The following is a 17,843-nucleotide window of genomic DNA, read 5'->3' on the forward strand; positions in this document are numbered from 1 at the left end:
TATCTATAGTTATTTATAGGCCTCCTTCTTCAAATGTGGATTTTTTTGAAAAGATGGAAATTTTTATTGAAACTCAATCCTGCAAAAGAGGTGATAATAATGGGTGACTTAAATGTTAATTGGGAAGTTAACAAAGTTGAGCAGACGTAGATGGTCAAAAAATTGAAAAAGGTTATGGATGATATGGATATGACTCAGGTAATTAATGGCCCTACAAGAATTACAAACTCCACCAGCACCCAGATTGATTTAACTTTTACTAATAGGCCAGAAAGGATCTTGAGGTCATACAATATGCTCACAGGAATGTCTGATCACAATCTTATAATGGTCACAAGAAAATTAAATAAAAAGCGCTTCAAACCCTTGGCCGCCACTGAACTCTATAGGATACCAAATCAGGAACAACAAAACTTCCAAGATTCAATCAAAGAAGTAAACTGGGATGAATTCCATCCATCCATCCATTGTCTACCGCTTATCCTGTATTCAGGGTCGCGGGGGGGCTGGAGCCAATCCCAGCTGTCATTGGGCGAAGGCAGGGTACACCCTGGACAGGACGCAAGTCTATCACAGGGCCGACATGTAGAGACAAACAACCATTCACACTCACATTCACTCCTACGGGCAATTTAGAGTCACCAATGAACCTATCCCCATCCTGCATGTCTTTGGACTGTGGGAGGAAGCCGGAGAACCCGGAGAGAACCCACGCTTACACGGGGAGAACATGCACTGGGATGAATTGACACGGATAATTAAACTAAAAGCTAGAAAGAATGGCCTTCCCTGGTGAAACAAATTTATTCTGAAACTCATGAAAGAACGAGATCACTCCTATTTTGGATTATATTGTACATGTATTGTGTGCTTTTTTCTTCTTTTTTAAATAAAATTGTATTGCCTCTTTTACATCATGGCAAGGGGACTACAGATGTCAACTAGCCTTCTGTCTAATTCTGGCTTTTTTAACCATGTGTAATCATGTGTTCTATGAAATTGCACTGTTCCTTTTTAAATAAACTAATAATAATAACCTGCAAAAAGGCTCACATTTCCCTGGTGCCTTGTTTTTGTTAATGTTTGTTTTTTTACTGGTTACATTTAGTTTCTATATGATAATTATTAATACTGGGCAAGAACCCACCAGCAATGTTGAATTGACAAATGTTTTATCATACGTGAAGTAACACTTTTTCTGATTCTGTTCATATTTGAATTAAATGTTAAATGTTTTTAACATTAGGAATAAAACAAGTATATTGTATTATTATCTATTTTCATAAAATGCAAATGTTTCCTTTTTAATATATTGTTTGTGCAGCTTTACAGCAATCTTGTTCACATCTCATTTCAAGTGTAAATATGCTCAATGCTGAGATTAATGAACTGGTGGAAGATAAAATTAGTAAAATGGGAGCTCTGGACATTCTTCTTTGAATATGAGTCTGTATTTGTGTGGAATGATTTATGGAATGATGTGCTCTTATTTACAAATATTAAGTGCATTTATATTTACCCCTGAATGAAGGTAAAATTATTAATTATAATATGAATTACTAATTACTACAAGAGTTAACTCTTGCATTTTTCAACCTGGACTCTGTATTCCTATAATGTTGTCTAAATTAGGAATAGGGACAATCATTTCCGACATAGGCAAGCTGGCACCATCCAGTGAAAATGACTGCAGTGAATGACTGATAAAGCTCAGTGGCCTTATTTATAAAACTGTGCGTCGGATAATTCCTAAAAGTGTATGTATGTCTAAAAGCCAAAGTTGCAGTTGTTTTTACGCCAAAAATCTGATTTATAAACCCGTGCGCAAACTTTATAAATCTCGCTCTAAAGTCTTGCGAGCTTGTTGTCGCCAGTTAGCGGGAGGACAGAAAGCTTAACGTTAGCTTAGTGTTATTTTTTTAAGTTGTTGTTCATAGTCATAGTCATGGCTGAATATTTTCACCATGTGGCTGTAGACTTTGAATTCTACGGTATTTATTCGAGCCAGACTATTTCATGGATGAAGAGAACTACAAAATGGAAGAGTGGAGCAGTCGCAAGGCCGCACAATTCAAGAGACTTGTGGTGCTTTGGCTACTGTGACCCTACGATAATGGTTTTTCCTATGAGGCCCAAAGAAGCAGAATGATCCAGATTTGGGGCTTGGACACAATAACAAGCAGACCGGATCAAGCACAAGGTGAGGAAAACCCGTTTTATTTCTCTGTAGGGTCATGTCCACAATGTAGTCAGACACTAGCCTGTAAAAACAAGCACTTTTAGTGAGCAACGACTGTCACGTAAACAATATGGCAAAACGGGGTCCACGTTAAAAAAGAACGTAGTTTCACTTTTACCTTTTGCTGTAACGTCAATAAAAATGACCTGAACCCAGACTACTTCCTGCAAAACTGTCAAGCTCCTTGGTTTTATGTCGGCTCGTCCCTCGGCAAAACAGGAGGTGACTTCAAAACAATGGCGCTGTACGGGACATCCGCTACACTTCAAAATAAAGTTGTGGGTCTTATTTGTCCTCCACGCTCAAAACCTGCAAATGCTGTCAAGATGTGAATCGCGATGTTTAGGCAGCATTATAAATGCCCCTTACACATAAATGTATAGGCCACTAAAGCTTAATGCCAGAAAAAATTAAAAAATGTAAAGAATATGAATAAATGTAATTTAAAACAGATTTTATGCATTGGTGAGTTAGATTGAGTGTGCTATGAGAACCGCATCAAGAATGGTATAAAGGGGGATATTTCCAGAAAGATTCTGAGCGACGGAGACACAGAGCGCGCATGTAACCATGGCGACTCACTGTCACTCGTGCTTGCGTGTGCACGTGAAAGAGGAGGTAGTGCAGTGCTGCTGACTGAGATTATCCTGATCGACATGCATCAGGATGAATAACAATATAATACATTTGTGGTTGTCACTTTCAGACCCTGGTGGTCTAAATAACTTGCTGCAGCACCTCAACTGTCCGGGCCATGCTGCTCTGCATCTGTGCGCTTTTCACGCCGCAACTTTATCAATCATGAATTAGTTTTTCATTGCACGAGAAATTAAGGATTAATTGTGTTTGAATGTCCATTACTTATTTGTCTCTGCTTCTGGTTTTACATCGTCTTTAATTGTAAACAGAACTGATCAGTAGGGCAAACTAGACTGGCTGGTGGGCGGTTGGATAGGTTGCTGGGAGCAGTGCAAATCCTGGGTGGAGGCACACTCTAGTGGACTCTTGGAAATTAATTCTGCAACACAATCTACTGAACTGCACTAACACTATTTGCTGTGACCTACCCCTTGCATGCAGGCAGATGAAGTGTGTGTAGATTAATACATTTTTAGATAATCAATATTTAATTGGTAAATAATGCAAATGAAATATCCCAGTGATTAGCATATTTATTTATTCTATTTAAAATATAATTTGTATCTAGTTTCCAGATATGTCCTCAATGTATTTTCAAAGGTTTGATATAGGTATGTTCTATAGATATGTTTAAATTCTCAAAGTGATAGAAACTTCTTTTGTGTGTATATATGTGTATATATAATTTCTACCAAAATAATACTTTCTATCACTGTGAGATGCAAACATACCTAATAGATGAAGAAATCCAACTGTATAAAACTGGGTCACTGCCCATTAACCCTATCTTAAAGTCAGTCGTTAATGGGTCTTGACCCGTCCTCTTCCTCCTATAATCCAATTCTGTCCAATTTGAGGATAACCATGAGAAGGTATAAAACAGCTCCCAGGCCAGCATAAGCTGTGGGAGTTCCTTTGCGCCACTGGTGACTGAGAGACTTTGCACACTTTGATCACTGTCTATTGCTTGAAGCTCCAGAAGCAAGAGGCAACCAAGATGACTTGGGACGGAGGAAACGAGGCCAATGGCACAGAAGGCAAGAACTTCTACATCCCCATGTCCAACAGGACTGGGGTTGTTAGAAGTCCTTTTGAATACCCACAGTATTATTTGGCGGATCCCATCATGTTCAAGCTTCTAGCTTTCTACATGTTCTTCCTGATCTGCACTGGAACTCCCATCAACGGTCTGACATTGTTGGTAACGGCTCAGAACAAGAAGCTCCGGCAACCTCTCAACTTTATCCTGGTCAACCTTGCTGTGGCCGGACTGATCATGTGCTTCTTTGGATTCACCATCACCATCACATCTGCTATCAACGGCTACTTCATTCTCGGAGCTACCGCCTGCGCTATTGAGGGATTCATGGCCACACTTGGCGGTAAGGGAGTCCAATCAAGAAGTTCCTCCTCCAGTGTGGTTTAGTCTGATTGTTTCACAGTGTGCACCATATGAATAAATCTGACATTTCTTCCACAGGTGAAGTTGCTCTCTGGTCTCTGGTCGTCCTGGCTGTAGAAAGATACATTGTCGTCTGCAAACCCATGGGAAGCTTCAAGTTCTCTGGAACTCACGCAGGAGCTGGAGTCCTTTTCACCTGGATCATGGCTCTTGCATGTGCTGCCCCTCCACTGGCTGGTTGGTCCAGGTAATCAGCACGTTCTTTTGAATCTTAAGTTTGAATTCAATATAAATTTCTACTTTGTTCTACTGGTTCACAAAGTATGTATATCTAAACCACTCCAACATACCAGACAGACATTCGAAGAAACTGTAGATGCGGACGGTAAATGTTTCTTAAACATCACACAGGTACCTTCCTGAGGGCATGCAGTGCTCCTGTGGACCTGACTACTACACTTTGGCTCCAGGCTTCAACAACGAGTCATACGTCATCTACATGTTTGTCGTCCACTTCTTCATTCCCGTCTTCCTCATTTTCTTCACTTATGGAAGCCTTGTGCTGACAGTCAAAGCTGTAAGTGAAGTATAAATATTTGCATCTGTCATTGGGAATGAGCTGATAATAACTAACATTGCCACTACTTTCTGTATACAGTGGAACTTATTGAATGAAGCGATCTCTTTCAACACTTCAAAACTTTCAAACACTTTAGGCCGCAGCCCAGCAGCAGGAGTCAGAATCTACCCAGAAAGCTGAGAGGGAGGTGACACGCATGTGCATCCTGATGGTCTTTGGCTTCCTGGTGGCCTGGGTGCCATACGCAAGTTTTGCTGGTTGGATCTTCTTGAATAAGGGTGCTTCCTTCACTGCCGTCCAAGCAGGTATCCCTGCCTTCTTTGCGAAGAGCTCAGCCCTGTACAACCCCGTCATCTACGTGCTGATGAACAAACAGGTTGGCCCAATATATTGTCTAGTTTCTAGCCTTTTGCTTTTGCCATGATCCGTGTACTCATTTCTGAACTTGCTGTCTTTGCTCTCCTTTTCAGTTCCGTAACTGCATGCTGAGCAGTATTGGAATGGGCGGCATGGTGGAGGATGAGACCTCAGTCTCTGCCAGCAAGACAGAAGTGTCTTCTGTTTCTTAATCACGATGACATCCTCAAATCTGTGGACACAATCTCCACCACATTTTTCAAAGCATCCAGTGGGAAAAAGAAGTCTTAACCTTTTGCCAAATGGATTTATGGATTTATTGAACGGACTCTGGACCAAACACGCTGAGGAGTTAAATCTCACCTGTTAATATGTACAAACTAACAAATTATTTTAAAACAATTTGCTCTGGAGGGGTGCTTGTATTTGTGTGTCCGTGTGCACGCAAGAGCATATGAGTGAGTGTCTGAGTGTGAATGAACTGTGACTCGCTGTGCAGGATTTGATGACACTCAGAAAACTTCATCCTTCAAGTCAAGCAAAACCTGCTGAGATGTGACAACACTTTCTGCTTTGATGAATGTGTAATCACACGTGGGGTGTTTTCTTGTAATTATGTGTTTTACTGGTCTACCAGTGGCATCATTTTGTAATATAATATCCATCCATTATCTGTAACCGCTTATCCTAGGTCGCGGGGGATGTATAATATGAAAAAGAGAAAAAAATATATTTAGGATGAACTAGATAATAAATGCATGCATGAAAAGAATTGTACTCCTGTGTTGATTTAACTCTGGACTATCCATGCTGGTTCGATTACTTCGGTGCATTTATTTTTTTCATCAAGAGATGAGAAAAACAATATTTTATTCTGTTTTTCAAGGTAGTTGAATTTCTGAAGACCAATAACAAAAACTGACCACTATCCTTGAAAAAAAAAACATTGACAGGTAAAAATAAAAGAAGAGGAGAGAATGGATCATTACTCCTCTGCAGAGGTAATATTGCCTTGCGCAGTAAATCAGCACAATATTTTACATTTCTATTCAGTGTTACCTCATTAGATTCTTATGTCCCTCTCAAGCAGCAGAGAACAGTAATTGAAAGGCGTAATCACCACTAATCCCTCAGTTTGATCGTTTGTGAATCCTCAAATGAGCCGATCAGTGCGGAGGTCTTTCTGGGAACTGTCGGTAATCCAAGTAGTCCTATTACAGTTTTCTGATAGATGTCACTTTGGGTTGTGTGAACACAAGATTAAAGCAATGAGATTTCCTGAGAAATGGGAAGGTGCAAGACAGATGGCAGACACATTCAGTGTGCTGAACACCTTATTAGATACAAAGTTAAGGTCTTATCAGCACACTGGAAACTGAAAGAGATGCATTTCTTACTTGATTTAAGTGGCTACAAATCAATCTCAAAGTAAATTAGAAGAAAGTCACCAGACACTTAATCTTGAGTATTTTACTGGGTGGAGGATTTCCCTGAAGGCACAGTAGAGCCTGACCAATACTGGATTATTGGAACGGATGCCAATTCCAATATTAGAGATTAAACAGTAAATTTGGAAATGAAATAACAATATGTGTCATAGACACTGACCATGTGATCAGCTATAATCGAGGGCTGTAGCCATTATTGAATGGTATAGCAGTGATCCAGAGATGATGGATGCAAAGATGGAGCAAACATCAGACATTATACGATCTGTGTGGACTCGGGTATGAGCGAGACACAAGCAGTGAGTTAGTTAGTTTTTATACGTATTAACACTGGACCAGAATTGTCCTGAATGTAGGGAGAGCAGTGTTTCATGATTTATCAGGTGAATGCATCATCAGTAAAATAAATCAGAGTCCATTTTCATGACCACTAAATTATTTGCCAAAGGTTAAGATGAGTGAAAGATTTCTACCTGGTAGTCCAGGGTTTCATCTCCAACTAAAACATGTTTGTAGTAAGCAAAAAAAACACTGGCTTCATTCATTGTAAGTAGCTCTGAATGAAGCCAGTTTTTTTGCTTCCACTGTTAATTACTGTGTACACAAAACCAGAAGAGCAGTGGAGAAGCACAGACTTTTTCTACATGACAATCTTTAGTGACATGGGTCCAGGTAAAAAAGACAAACTGAAACTTTTATTGAAACTGACACTGGAATCGATCTTCGCAAACCAGATGTAGTATCGGTTTATGGATATCTTGGGATCGATCCGCCCCTCTAGTTCTCATGCTGCTCTGTTCGATGTGGTCAATCAGAATATCAAATAGTATAACAAAGTAGTATAGTAAGTCGTATACATATAAATATCGATATATATAATAGGCTAATTCCAGCTGATAAAATCAGCTTACTGATTAATCAATCAGGCTTCAGTCCGGGTCTGATTTAAAATATGTTTTACATTTTTTTTTTTTTTTACATTAGCTTTTTTTATTCATAAACGCCTTAATATTAAGTTGGCATCATCTGAAGTTGTGACTAAATGTCCAAATAACTATTTCCTATGGCCTGGTAGTAAACACGCCTCTGTTGACTGCATTCCTTTGAGAATTAAGTGTAATGTTAAAATGTGAAGTAGATACACCCCCTTCCTGCCCAGAGTTTAAATTAAAGCTTATTTTACAATTCATATGTTGTTTCAGAGTTAAAGAGATCGAGTAAAGAAGGAAGGCTCATGTGCCAGCAGTTTGATGGAAAAGCAGTCCATGCAGAAAAACATGATGATTGGACATATTTCTCATACTCCATCGGCTGTGGGAAACCCTTCTATGCTGTCTGGCGTGATGCTATATCGCCCTCTTGAGGCCAACGTAATTATCCTTACATTACATTAACCCTAACATCATATCTGCTGTGCAGCATGCATAATATGCGGTGTCATGTATCATGTAACCACCAGAAAGTTACACATAATTATGCTCTAATGGATCAAACTATGGCATATATTTCAAGTAAGAGGACAAAATCTTATTCAGAATTTGAATCCTGAATCCTCTGTTGGAGAGCTTTCAGACAATAAAACAGGCAGACGGTGCCCCCTGCAGGTGCCTGTAAAGAAGCAAAACATTCCTTTGTACAGAGTCCAGAAACCTCCACATTGTGCTCCATTTGTAAATAAAAGCCCTGGCTGCTTCATGCTTTGCTGGTGGGCCATACAGACATAACCAAGGAGAAATGTCACACACCAGTGTGTAAATGTTGCAGCTCACAGGGGAATAATTACATATAAATACACCCTTCTTCCATACCATAGGCCATCTATCTCATGATGTAGCCCTTTATTTCCTGCTGATAACCTGACCCTAATTATCATGCTGTGGGCCCGTACACTGTAATTTTCTTCAAAGCGCCTGCTCTGGACACCTGCATGTGCTTAGCGTCTCTGTCAGGGGGCCGTCTGAGACAAGCAGCGGCTCTCTTTGTCTAATTGCTCAGATCAGAGAGGAGGAGCTGCACACAGAGGTGCTAATAACAAACTTGGGGATGCCATGGATGTATTGCCAGGCTAATATTGACTGTGAGGAGGCCTGGAGGAAGACACTTGCCCTGCTAGGTGAAGCAAGCAAAAATAAACTGACATAATAAGCTTTATCGATGAGATAATGTATGAGCTCAATTTTATTTTAAGGTAAATAATTATTGTTAATATTCTTCGTTTGATTGTTTGGTACTCAATAACTATAATCATTTCATATAGAAGGTGAAATGATGGCATCTGTGAAATTTATGTTATGTTATGTTTAATGTAAGCTTATACCATAAAACAAGGACGACAATGGAAAGTACCTTTATTGTGTTGTCCTTCATCTTTCTTTGGATGTGTGCAATTTGATTACTTTACAGTAATGTAAAATACATACATTGACTGAATTATTTAGCAACAATATTAAGCCTGCAACAGAATAATCGTTCTATTGCCAGGCATGGGATTTCAAATTGAAAAATTAACAAATACGGAGGAAGGAAATAACATTGTATATTATCAGCTTGCTACAGAAACTCTGGTCAAACGTTTTACTAGATGCAGTCGAGTAAAATATGCTACAGCAGAGAATGAAGTTGCTCACCCTCGGCGTTGGTTGAAGTCAAAACATAGCCGGGCCGGCAGCACATGCATGTACATCAGCCGCCGCCATGTTAAGAGCCATTTGGAGGCAATAGAAAAGTATACGTATAGAGAACCTTTAATTCACCTGTTATAAACTTTTACATTTAATAGCAGTACTTGTATACTTTAATGATGAGAGCAATTTATCCACGTACTGTAAGCAAACTCTTTGTCATCAACACAGTAAACTCTACAGGTTGTATGCTGTGTGGAGTGGCAAGAGGCTTTGGGCATTAATTAGTATTATGTTAACTCATTTAGACCAGATGAAACAGACACCCTGAGGGATTATCCCTTCAGCTTTGCAGTTGAGATAATCCTGATACACAGTGTGAAGCATGCTTTAATGTCTATGCCAGTGTCTCCATAAAAGTCAAAACTCATTACTGATTCCCTCTGTCGGTTCACCACATTTCATTTTTAGTATTTCTTCCCTTAAAGTCTTCTCTGCGCCGTTCACTTTTCCATAGAAATGAAGAGTCCGACTCCGTATAAGAAAAACCATGGCAACAAAACTCCACGGGGGATAAACTCATTTTTATATCAATCACTGGAAAGGCATGCAGATTTCAGAACCATCATAAGTAAAACAACAAACAAAATGTAATACCTGACATGAATACACTCAATATAGCCGCTTTGACACAAGTTTAATAAAACATGAATATGCATGTATTTACACAGAAATAAAAAAAAAAGACAATCATTCTAAAATAATAAAATATTCAAAGCTCCACTGAAACAATACTCATTATCCATTTGAAATCAATATTAATTAAAGAGCATACTGCAAACAAATACTTAGTTGTGCCACATTGATTAAAATACCAGGGAATCCATCAGCAATGACAGGGAATAAATTATATAATCAAACATTAAATATTTATTGAGAGAACTTTAGAACATTAGTTAGATATTACTGAACTGGCACTATTGCTGTACATTTCCCGTCTAACATTATATAGGGCAAAATGTGTAATATAACGTATAATGTTTTTCAGAAAAGGAAAAGAGAATTCTTTTTTACATTCACAGGTAAAATGTATAATTATAATCAAGTGTAATCAAGTGAAATTAGTTCAATATCAACACCATGTAGCCCTAACCCCATGCTAAAACAATTAGATCACTGGCATTTATTCTTTAAGTTTTAGAACAATAGGGAAATATTTCTGAGCTCAACAATGATAAGCTTGTAAAACCATCAGTATCTTCCATGTAGAACTAAGGTACACAACTACAGGTCAATTATTTTATACATTTAAAGTAGTTTTGGCCCAAATTAAGAAAAATTAAACAAATGTTGTTATTAAAACTTGTGTTTAGTCATCGTCCCCACAGTGTTGCAGTCCATGCCCAGGAAGAATAATGTTATCATTCCCCCCCCCCCCCCCCTAAATAAATACCTTTTGAGTTTTTCAGTCCAGAAAAGTGCAAAATAAGTGACCTGAGGTCGGTAGTGAACCACATTTATAGGCTTAGGCTTTCAGGCATTTTGGGTAGCCATTTTTTAACCAGAGGTTAGATTGAAGAGGTTTAAAATGATTGGTCAGTTCAAAGTTTACTCAGCTGATATTCTGTGATCCAGTTCCAATAGTGCTAACCTTACACTAACCTTTTATTTCTGCACTTTAAGTTTAGCTTTGCCTAAGAAACACACCAGTTAATATTCCAGCTGGCAATAGACATTACTGGGTGCTTTACACTGATCCAGGAAACGCTTCCTATTTAATTCTTCACACATTTCGATACTAAGCAGTTTCTTGTACCGCTAACTGGTGCTTTCTTCTTCTTATCTCATTCAGCTGTTGCTCACAGTTATCTTTATCTTTTTCTGCCCTTTCAACGGCAGTCTGGCTGAACCATTTTACAGCATTTCTTTGCAGATCTTCATACAAAATAACATTTATCATCTATAAATTATAGCACTTATATCATAGGCTCTATTTTCAGCTGCCTCTGTTAAAGGCACACAAGACGGTCAGGGCTGTCCGACTTTATGTCTGCGACCACCATTGTTTTACGTTAAGTGAAAATATCAACTAATGATTAGATTTCAGCAGTGGTTTGTAATTATTTTAATCCTTGATGATTCCTCTAGTTGAGTAACATCAACCGTACAAGGGGGAGCAAAGTGATTACAATATCCCATCATATTGTTGTTATTTCATTTTTGTTTCAATAGCATTGACCATCAGTTTGACTGTCCAGTGATTTCGTGCAGAGCAAATATGTACAGCATTTTTTTATTTGATCTCGTCGGCCACGTACAGCATTAACCAAGAGCAAAATCACATCTCGTTAACAACTATCACGGGGCCTTGTGAAACGACTGGTTTGCCGAGATATGCGTGGGGTAAGCTGAAGCTCACTTGTGACTGGTTGAAGCTACCTTCTCTGTTGAGCTGATTGAACCGGGCTTGTCTGGGGGTTTGTGGACGCAAAACCTCCTCCGGCTGCTCGAAGCTGTTCTCACTGTAGAGCCGCTGTCGCATTTCACCGGTGCGTTTCCCAGAAGCACTCCTGGTCGGATATCTCTGACCTGTCTTATACCAGCCTGTCTCTTTGAAGACGAACCATATATTTCCAACCCAGAGGACGACATTCACAAAACCAAAAACCTGGAGAAGAACAGAAGAACGGACAAGAATCAATGCCTTCATTTATCCAGCGTTGTGTGTTCAGTGCTTGATTTGCTGACCGAACACCCACCGCAGATGTATTAAGTCGTGACCAGAGAGGCTCCTGGATGGCTGTGCATTTGTTCTCCTGAGCTCTGCAGGCTGAGATGAGCAGAAGCACCTGTGTCGGGTTTGTGGCCGCCTTGATATCAGAAACTGCTTTGGCCCAACAGCAACTGCTGACCAGCCACATGACGGAGAAGATGCCTGTCACAACAAAATCCTGCTCACGATAAAAGAGGAAGAATAAAACAGTCAATTTAATGTGTTTTTTCAACATTATCACAGTATATTTTGTCTCGGCTGTCCTGTATCAGGTGTGGAGATTTTTATTAAAGGTTTAAAATCACTGACCACAAGTGGGCCTCTGTTGTTCCTTAGGTATTTGTTCTGGTAGAAGACATAGATGACAGTTGCCAGCAGAGAGTACAAGAAAGCAAAAACACCCACAGTCAGGAAAAACTGAGCAGCCGGAGAAAAGTCACCATCCAGGAAAAGAACCTCTTCCCTCTTTGCCTCACACATGGGAGCCTTGAAATGCACTTCTTGTAATCTACGAGACAGAAAGAGGAGGCTTACTGCGATGGGGGGGAAAACAGGTCGTTATTGAAACTGGCATGTGACGAGCTGCAGTCTGTAGGAAACGTGTCGCTTTTGTCACCTGTTGTTCAGTAACCCTCTGAGAGATTAATGAAGAAGCTTCCGATGGAAAAAAATCAGTTCTGCAACTTGTCTTTTATGTGACACAAGGAAGAGACGTCAGAAATGTGAAAGTTTCACAATGAGGATTAATCACAACATTCAATGGCAGGTTTGTCTGCCATTGCGCATTCTTCTTCTTCTTCTTCTTCTTCTTCTTCTTCTTCTTCTTCTTCTTCTTCTTCTTCTTCTTCTTCTTCTTCTTCTTCTTCTTCTTCTTATTATATATTTGCTTCTTTGTACTGTAACTGCTGTACAACAATGTTGTACAACAGCAACAATATCCCTCTGGAATACTCATCCAGAGGGATGCCCATTTATACATGAGAGTGGGGACCAGTGAACTCGCCCAGTGACACCAGTGTGAGGTCAACTTAGATGTTCCTGTAATTGGATGATTCACAATTCAGCTTGCCCGTTGGTGTCTCAGCAGCATTGAGTTTGGGTTTGGTCAACCACACCACAATACCAGAGTTCACATCAGACACACCGACACCATGCATCACTCAGATGAAATGCTAATGGTGGCTATCACTCTCCAAGATAGATACGCCTTCAGTTAAACAATGTGTCTTCTTATGTAAACTGTTGTGATCGCCTTACTTTGGCTTGAATTTTTGTATGGTTTTTATTCATCAGCCATTTGACTTTCATTTCATTCATGACTAACTGGATTCTATTTCCACTGGAACTTCAATGATAATCTATTATAGTACTGTAGCTATAAATAGTGACAAATCCTCCAAACATCTCAAAGGTGTTCATACAGCAAAAAGTCCCAGACAGTCGTGCAGGTCTGCAGAACAAAATGAAACCGAGACAAAGCTGCTGTCACGTCACACCCACCCACCAGAGGTTCAACCGACAAGTCTCCAGGTCACAGTTTGGTCTGACGATGCGGTGAAACATGTTGGACTAATAGGGCCGGCTTCCTGCTAGGCTATTCAGCTTCCTATTATTAAATTGTCCGATCTTTAAGAGAGCAGCTCCTCTCTACTGAGCCTGACAACATGATGGAGTAGAGCTGTGCAGCTTTTGAAATCTTTCTTTTTCTCTGTATCAGGCCAGTTTCCTGAAATATGCAGAGATGATTATCTGGTCGTGTCTGGTTAAAAATGTCATTCTTTGTCATTTAGTTTATGAAATTCACATTTTGAAGTGAAACGGATTAATTGTCAAAGATTAAATTGTTCAACTAAATGAAAACAAACAAATGATATACGACAATCAATATTTATTCTTTATGTGCTCACAAGTTCCTAACCTAACACCGAGGGATGTAAGCAAAGGAAGGAAGGAATGAGTAGTTTACCTGAAGGGAAAACCGAAATTAATGTTGATGCTGAGGTTACTCTGCCTCCTGTCTGCACAGTCCACTTTAACCTGGAGGTGACCATAGTATCCTCCACATGTTGCAAAAGCACAGATGGCAAAAATCTAAGAAAAACACAAATATAGTCATTAAAGGATAACAATCTGTTGATAATGAATACATTATCAGGTCTGGTTACTGCATAATGTATGCACATCAATACATTACCGGACTCTTTTATTAAGATTTATAATTGGTTTGAAAACAAAACCTGAATAATTTAAAGGTTGGAAGACAACTAACAGAGCTGCTTACTGTGCGCTGGAGGGTGGCCACAGCAGTACAGTACAGATTACGTTTGAAGATGTGAGTTTTACCTTTATAGTTCTTATGAAAGAATGATAGACTTACTCGGTGTTAACTCTATTGAATAGATTTTTTAGAGTAAGTGTCTGAGTACATGGCACATGTACAGTCTAAACCTGACAGACAGTTCACCAATCAGCATATCATGTCACCAACTTGATATTATATTTCATACAATGAGCATCTAACACAATTAATCATAACCATAAATAATAGAGAAATGAAACTTACCGGAGCAAATATAACCATACACATTTAAAAATCATAGATTTCAAGTCTGACTCCACGGCTTTTGTCATCAGTGTTGAAACGCCACTGATGTAGACCAGAAAAATGAGAGAGAGGCTCTTCCAGTGAAGGGGAGGGCTGACAGGAGTTATCTCCCCCAGGGAGGAGTTTGAGAAACATTGGTTAATTTAAGATGATTTAACATGTCTATATGATTAAAGATGCTCATACAGTATGGAGTTAGATTTGTGTCTTTATTACATGCGAGAAAATAAATGATCTGAGAGAAAAAAAAATGTTTGAGAGAAAAAATTATCACACTGATAGCAAAAATTGAGAGAAAAAGTTTTCATACCAATAGCAAAAGATAATAATATTTGAGACTAAAAAAAAGTTTTGAGAGAAAATGTGTTCACACTGATAGCAAAAAAAAATATTTTGAGAGAGATTTTTTTTTTTCTCAGAAATAATTTTAAAAATGTATATTTTTTTTATGTTCTATGAGAAAATACTTTCTCTCAAAACTTTTTTTAGTCTCAAATATTATTATCTTTTGCTATTGGTATGAAAACTTTTTCTCTCAAATAATTTTTTTTCTCTCATCAAATGCTTTTTTGCTATCAGTGTGATAATTTTTTCTCTCAAACATTTTTTTTCTCTCAGATCATTTATTTTCTCGCATGTAATAAAGACACAAATCTAACTCCATATATAGTAGCTGTATCAACATATATACTTAAGAGTTATTTATCATACCACAGTCAGATGAATAATTAGATTGAAGAGTGTTTCAAACTTTGCCCAACCTTTTTTCCCCCCTGAATATTATAGTCTGTAATCAAGGACATGGTTTTAGGATCAGGCAAATTGTTTAGGGTCTCATCAATTCTTGGGGCCAGCCCTGCAGCAAGTATAATCATTGTGGATACTGTAATTATATATCGATTTTCCCCCAAGATCTACTGATTATTGGGCCAAGTGCATTGTAATTAAAGGGATTCTGCTGACCTCTTTTGGTGATAAGTCTGTATTACAGTTTTATTTTCATTGAATACATTTTGGGTGGTGCTCATCGTCACTGAATGAACTTAACGCTTGTGTCTCACTTAAGTAAAGCACACATTCAAAGACGTAATGGAGGTAGTAATACAGGATTAAAGCAGTTAATCAAAATCATAAACAATGAAACAACAGGATAAATAGACAATGTATAAAACAGCAAAGGATGGAAAACAAACCAATCTTGATGAAAACAGAATATTGCATAATTACATCACGAAAATGCCAGCCTACAGTATAAAACTGGGTTTATTGAACTAGATATACAATATGACAACTGCTTTGGTATTATTGCTGTGTCACATTGCTCTAGTGTGTATGTGTGTGTGTGTGTGTGTGTGTGTGCAGCCAATTTTAGGATTTTATAGGAAGTTATCTAAAGATTGAAAGTGACTTTGACTAATTCCCTCAGGTTTTTGAAGTTAATTGACAATAAACAACATTTTGTCAGACTGACGTTTTACAGAGTACGCTGAAATACAGCCTGAAGAGGTTCCAGAGATGCCTGAGGATCACGGATCTGAATGGCAGTAAGATGCTTAACACAGTGTTTAGTAATCGATTCTGAAAGTGATAGATACTCAATGCTCGATAGTAAAAGCTGAAGTCATGAGAACTTTGAAACTCACTTAGATACACGCTGACTGCAAATGAAGACATGAAAATACTCCTGTGCAATTTAGTCAAAGATAAAATGGTTACATTTTTGTAGTTCTCACCTAATATAAACAGAATGACATTATCTCCATGCAAACACAATCAAACCTAAAGTTATAGTTCTGAAACACCTGTCCAATGTGTTTTTTTTTATCAGTGAGGTTAGTGGAGCTGTGGAGGAGTCATTTGATTGAACTTGTAAAACACTGTGGCCATGACTTGTGGAGGAGCCTTGTTGAAATCTATTTTAAAGAGCTCTATTAGTTTAGTTTATATTGTGCTGACATTGTGCAAGTATTTCAGCAAAGGAGCACTAGTTGCAAAAAAGGGACTTTGGAGGCGACAGGGTGTAAACACATTGGGGTACTGTAGGACCCAGATCAGTGTAAAAATACATGTTAAAGTCCATTAAAATCTTCCTTCAGTAGAAGTACAAGCATTAGCATCAAAATATACTCACAGAACCAAAAGTAAAGGTACTCATTATAAAGAATGTTAAAGTAATGGACTAAATATTATTGATGCATTAACATGTTCATCACATTAATGGTGTTGCTCCTAGGGTGAGCTCATTTTAATTATGGTTTATACTGCTGGGAGCTTAATCTATAACAATCCATCATGATGTATTTGTTGTCTCCGCCAGGCGTATAAGCCTGGATCGGATCATGCGTTCAGTCATGTGCGTGTCTGTCTGCCTGCAGCTGATCTCGCAAGACGTCAACCACCACTGTTGCCTGGAAACGTAGTTTAAATTTTGTGCACCTCTCTTTGTCCTCTTTTTTTTTGGTTAATTCTTGTGAGGCAATACAAATGAAGGTTGTGTCTTTATAATGGCAATAATGTCGTATGTACACAACCTGCAAATGTCTATGAATGTCTATAGAGAAGGAATTTATTGTTGGTTTTGGACCAAGGGCTTGGTGGTGCAATTCACACCTGGGGATGGTGCAATGTTGTTCTTTAAGTTTAAAGATGTTAATGCTCTTTATTTTAGTAGATTTACTCACATACACTTTTATCTGAATGCATTTTACACAAGTTGAGTAACATTCCTTGAACATAACAGTATATTGTTTTCCCATGGTTTCTGAAGAGCAGATGCTACCTCCTTCTGGGAATGTAATGTATGTTATTTCACATTTGTTTATATGATCACATATTCAGACATATCAATATTGAGTGTTTCTGATTTAGAACACAGTGACTAACTAAAAAAAAAAAAAAAAAAAAAAAAATTGAAGTGTTTTTCCATTTGCCTCCAATTGAGGCTAAAAATCTTGTTAGTCATGTAATCCAATGTTCACTACTTTAACTGCTCTTTTATTATGCAACCAACAGAGGGCAGTACTTAGCTATGCTGATTGTGAGGAAAATCTGAAGCTATAGTGAGGAGCTCTTCTTACTTTCTCAAAGCATTTGATCATTCTCCTCTCTCCAAAACTCAGTTGATGGTTGTGTCTCTATATGTACAGAAAGCTTAACACGTCTCTGCTCGTCTACTGTTG

The 17,843-nt window shown here is 38.5% G+C and overlaps 2 protein-coding genes across 2 annotated transcripts; one reads left to right on the top strand and one right to left on the bottom strand.

The window, feature by feature from the left end:
• Positions 1–3,775: 3,775 nt before the first annotated feature.
• LOC311027046 (green-sensitive opsin-like) lies at positions 3,776–5,985 on the top strand. The gene is made up of 5 exons (XM_084030818.1): positions 3,776–4,260; positions 4,359–4,527; positions 4,692–4,857; positions 4,997–5,236; positions 5,331–5,985. Exons 1-5 carry the CDS (start codon positions 3,876–3,878, stop codon positions 5,427–5,429), a joined length of 1,059 nt encoding a protein of 352 aa, XP_083886944.1. The 5' UTR covers positions 3,776–3,875; the 3' UTR covers positions 5,430–5,985.
• A 5,639-nt stretch (positions 5,986–11,624) lies between these two features.
• synprb (synaptoporin b) lies at positions 11,625–14,720 on the bottom strand (the record flags this gene model as incomplete). Its single annotated transcript, XM_084031395.1, has 5 exons — positions 14,623–14,720; positions 14,026–14,150; positions 12,369–12,567; positions 12,046–12,237; positions 11,625–11,954 (listed from the first exon to the last, which is right to left on the bottom strand). The coding sequence occupies exons 1-5, from the start codon at positions 14,644–14,646 to the stop codon at positions 11,625–11,627; spliced, it is 870 nt and encodes a 289-aa protein (XP_083887521.1). The 5' UTR covers positions 14,647–14,720.
• Positions 14,721–17,843: the final 3,123 nt, after the last annotated feature.

The sequence above is a fragment of the Eutrigla gurnardus genome, assembly GCF_963514095.1.
Source record: "Eutrigla gurnardus genome assembly, chromosome: 2".
In the NCBI taxonomy this organism is placed as follows: domain Eukaryota; kingdom Metazoa; phylum Chordata; class Actinopteri; order Perciformes; family Triglidae; genus Eutrigla; species Eutrigla gurnardus.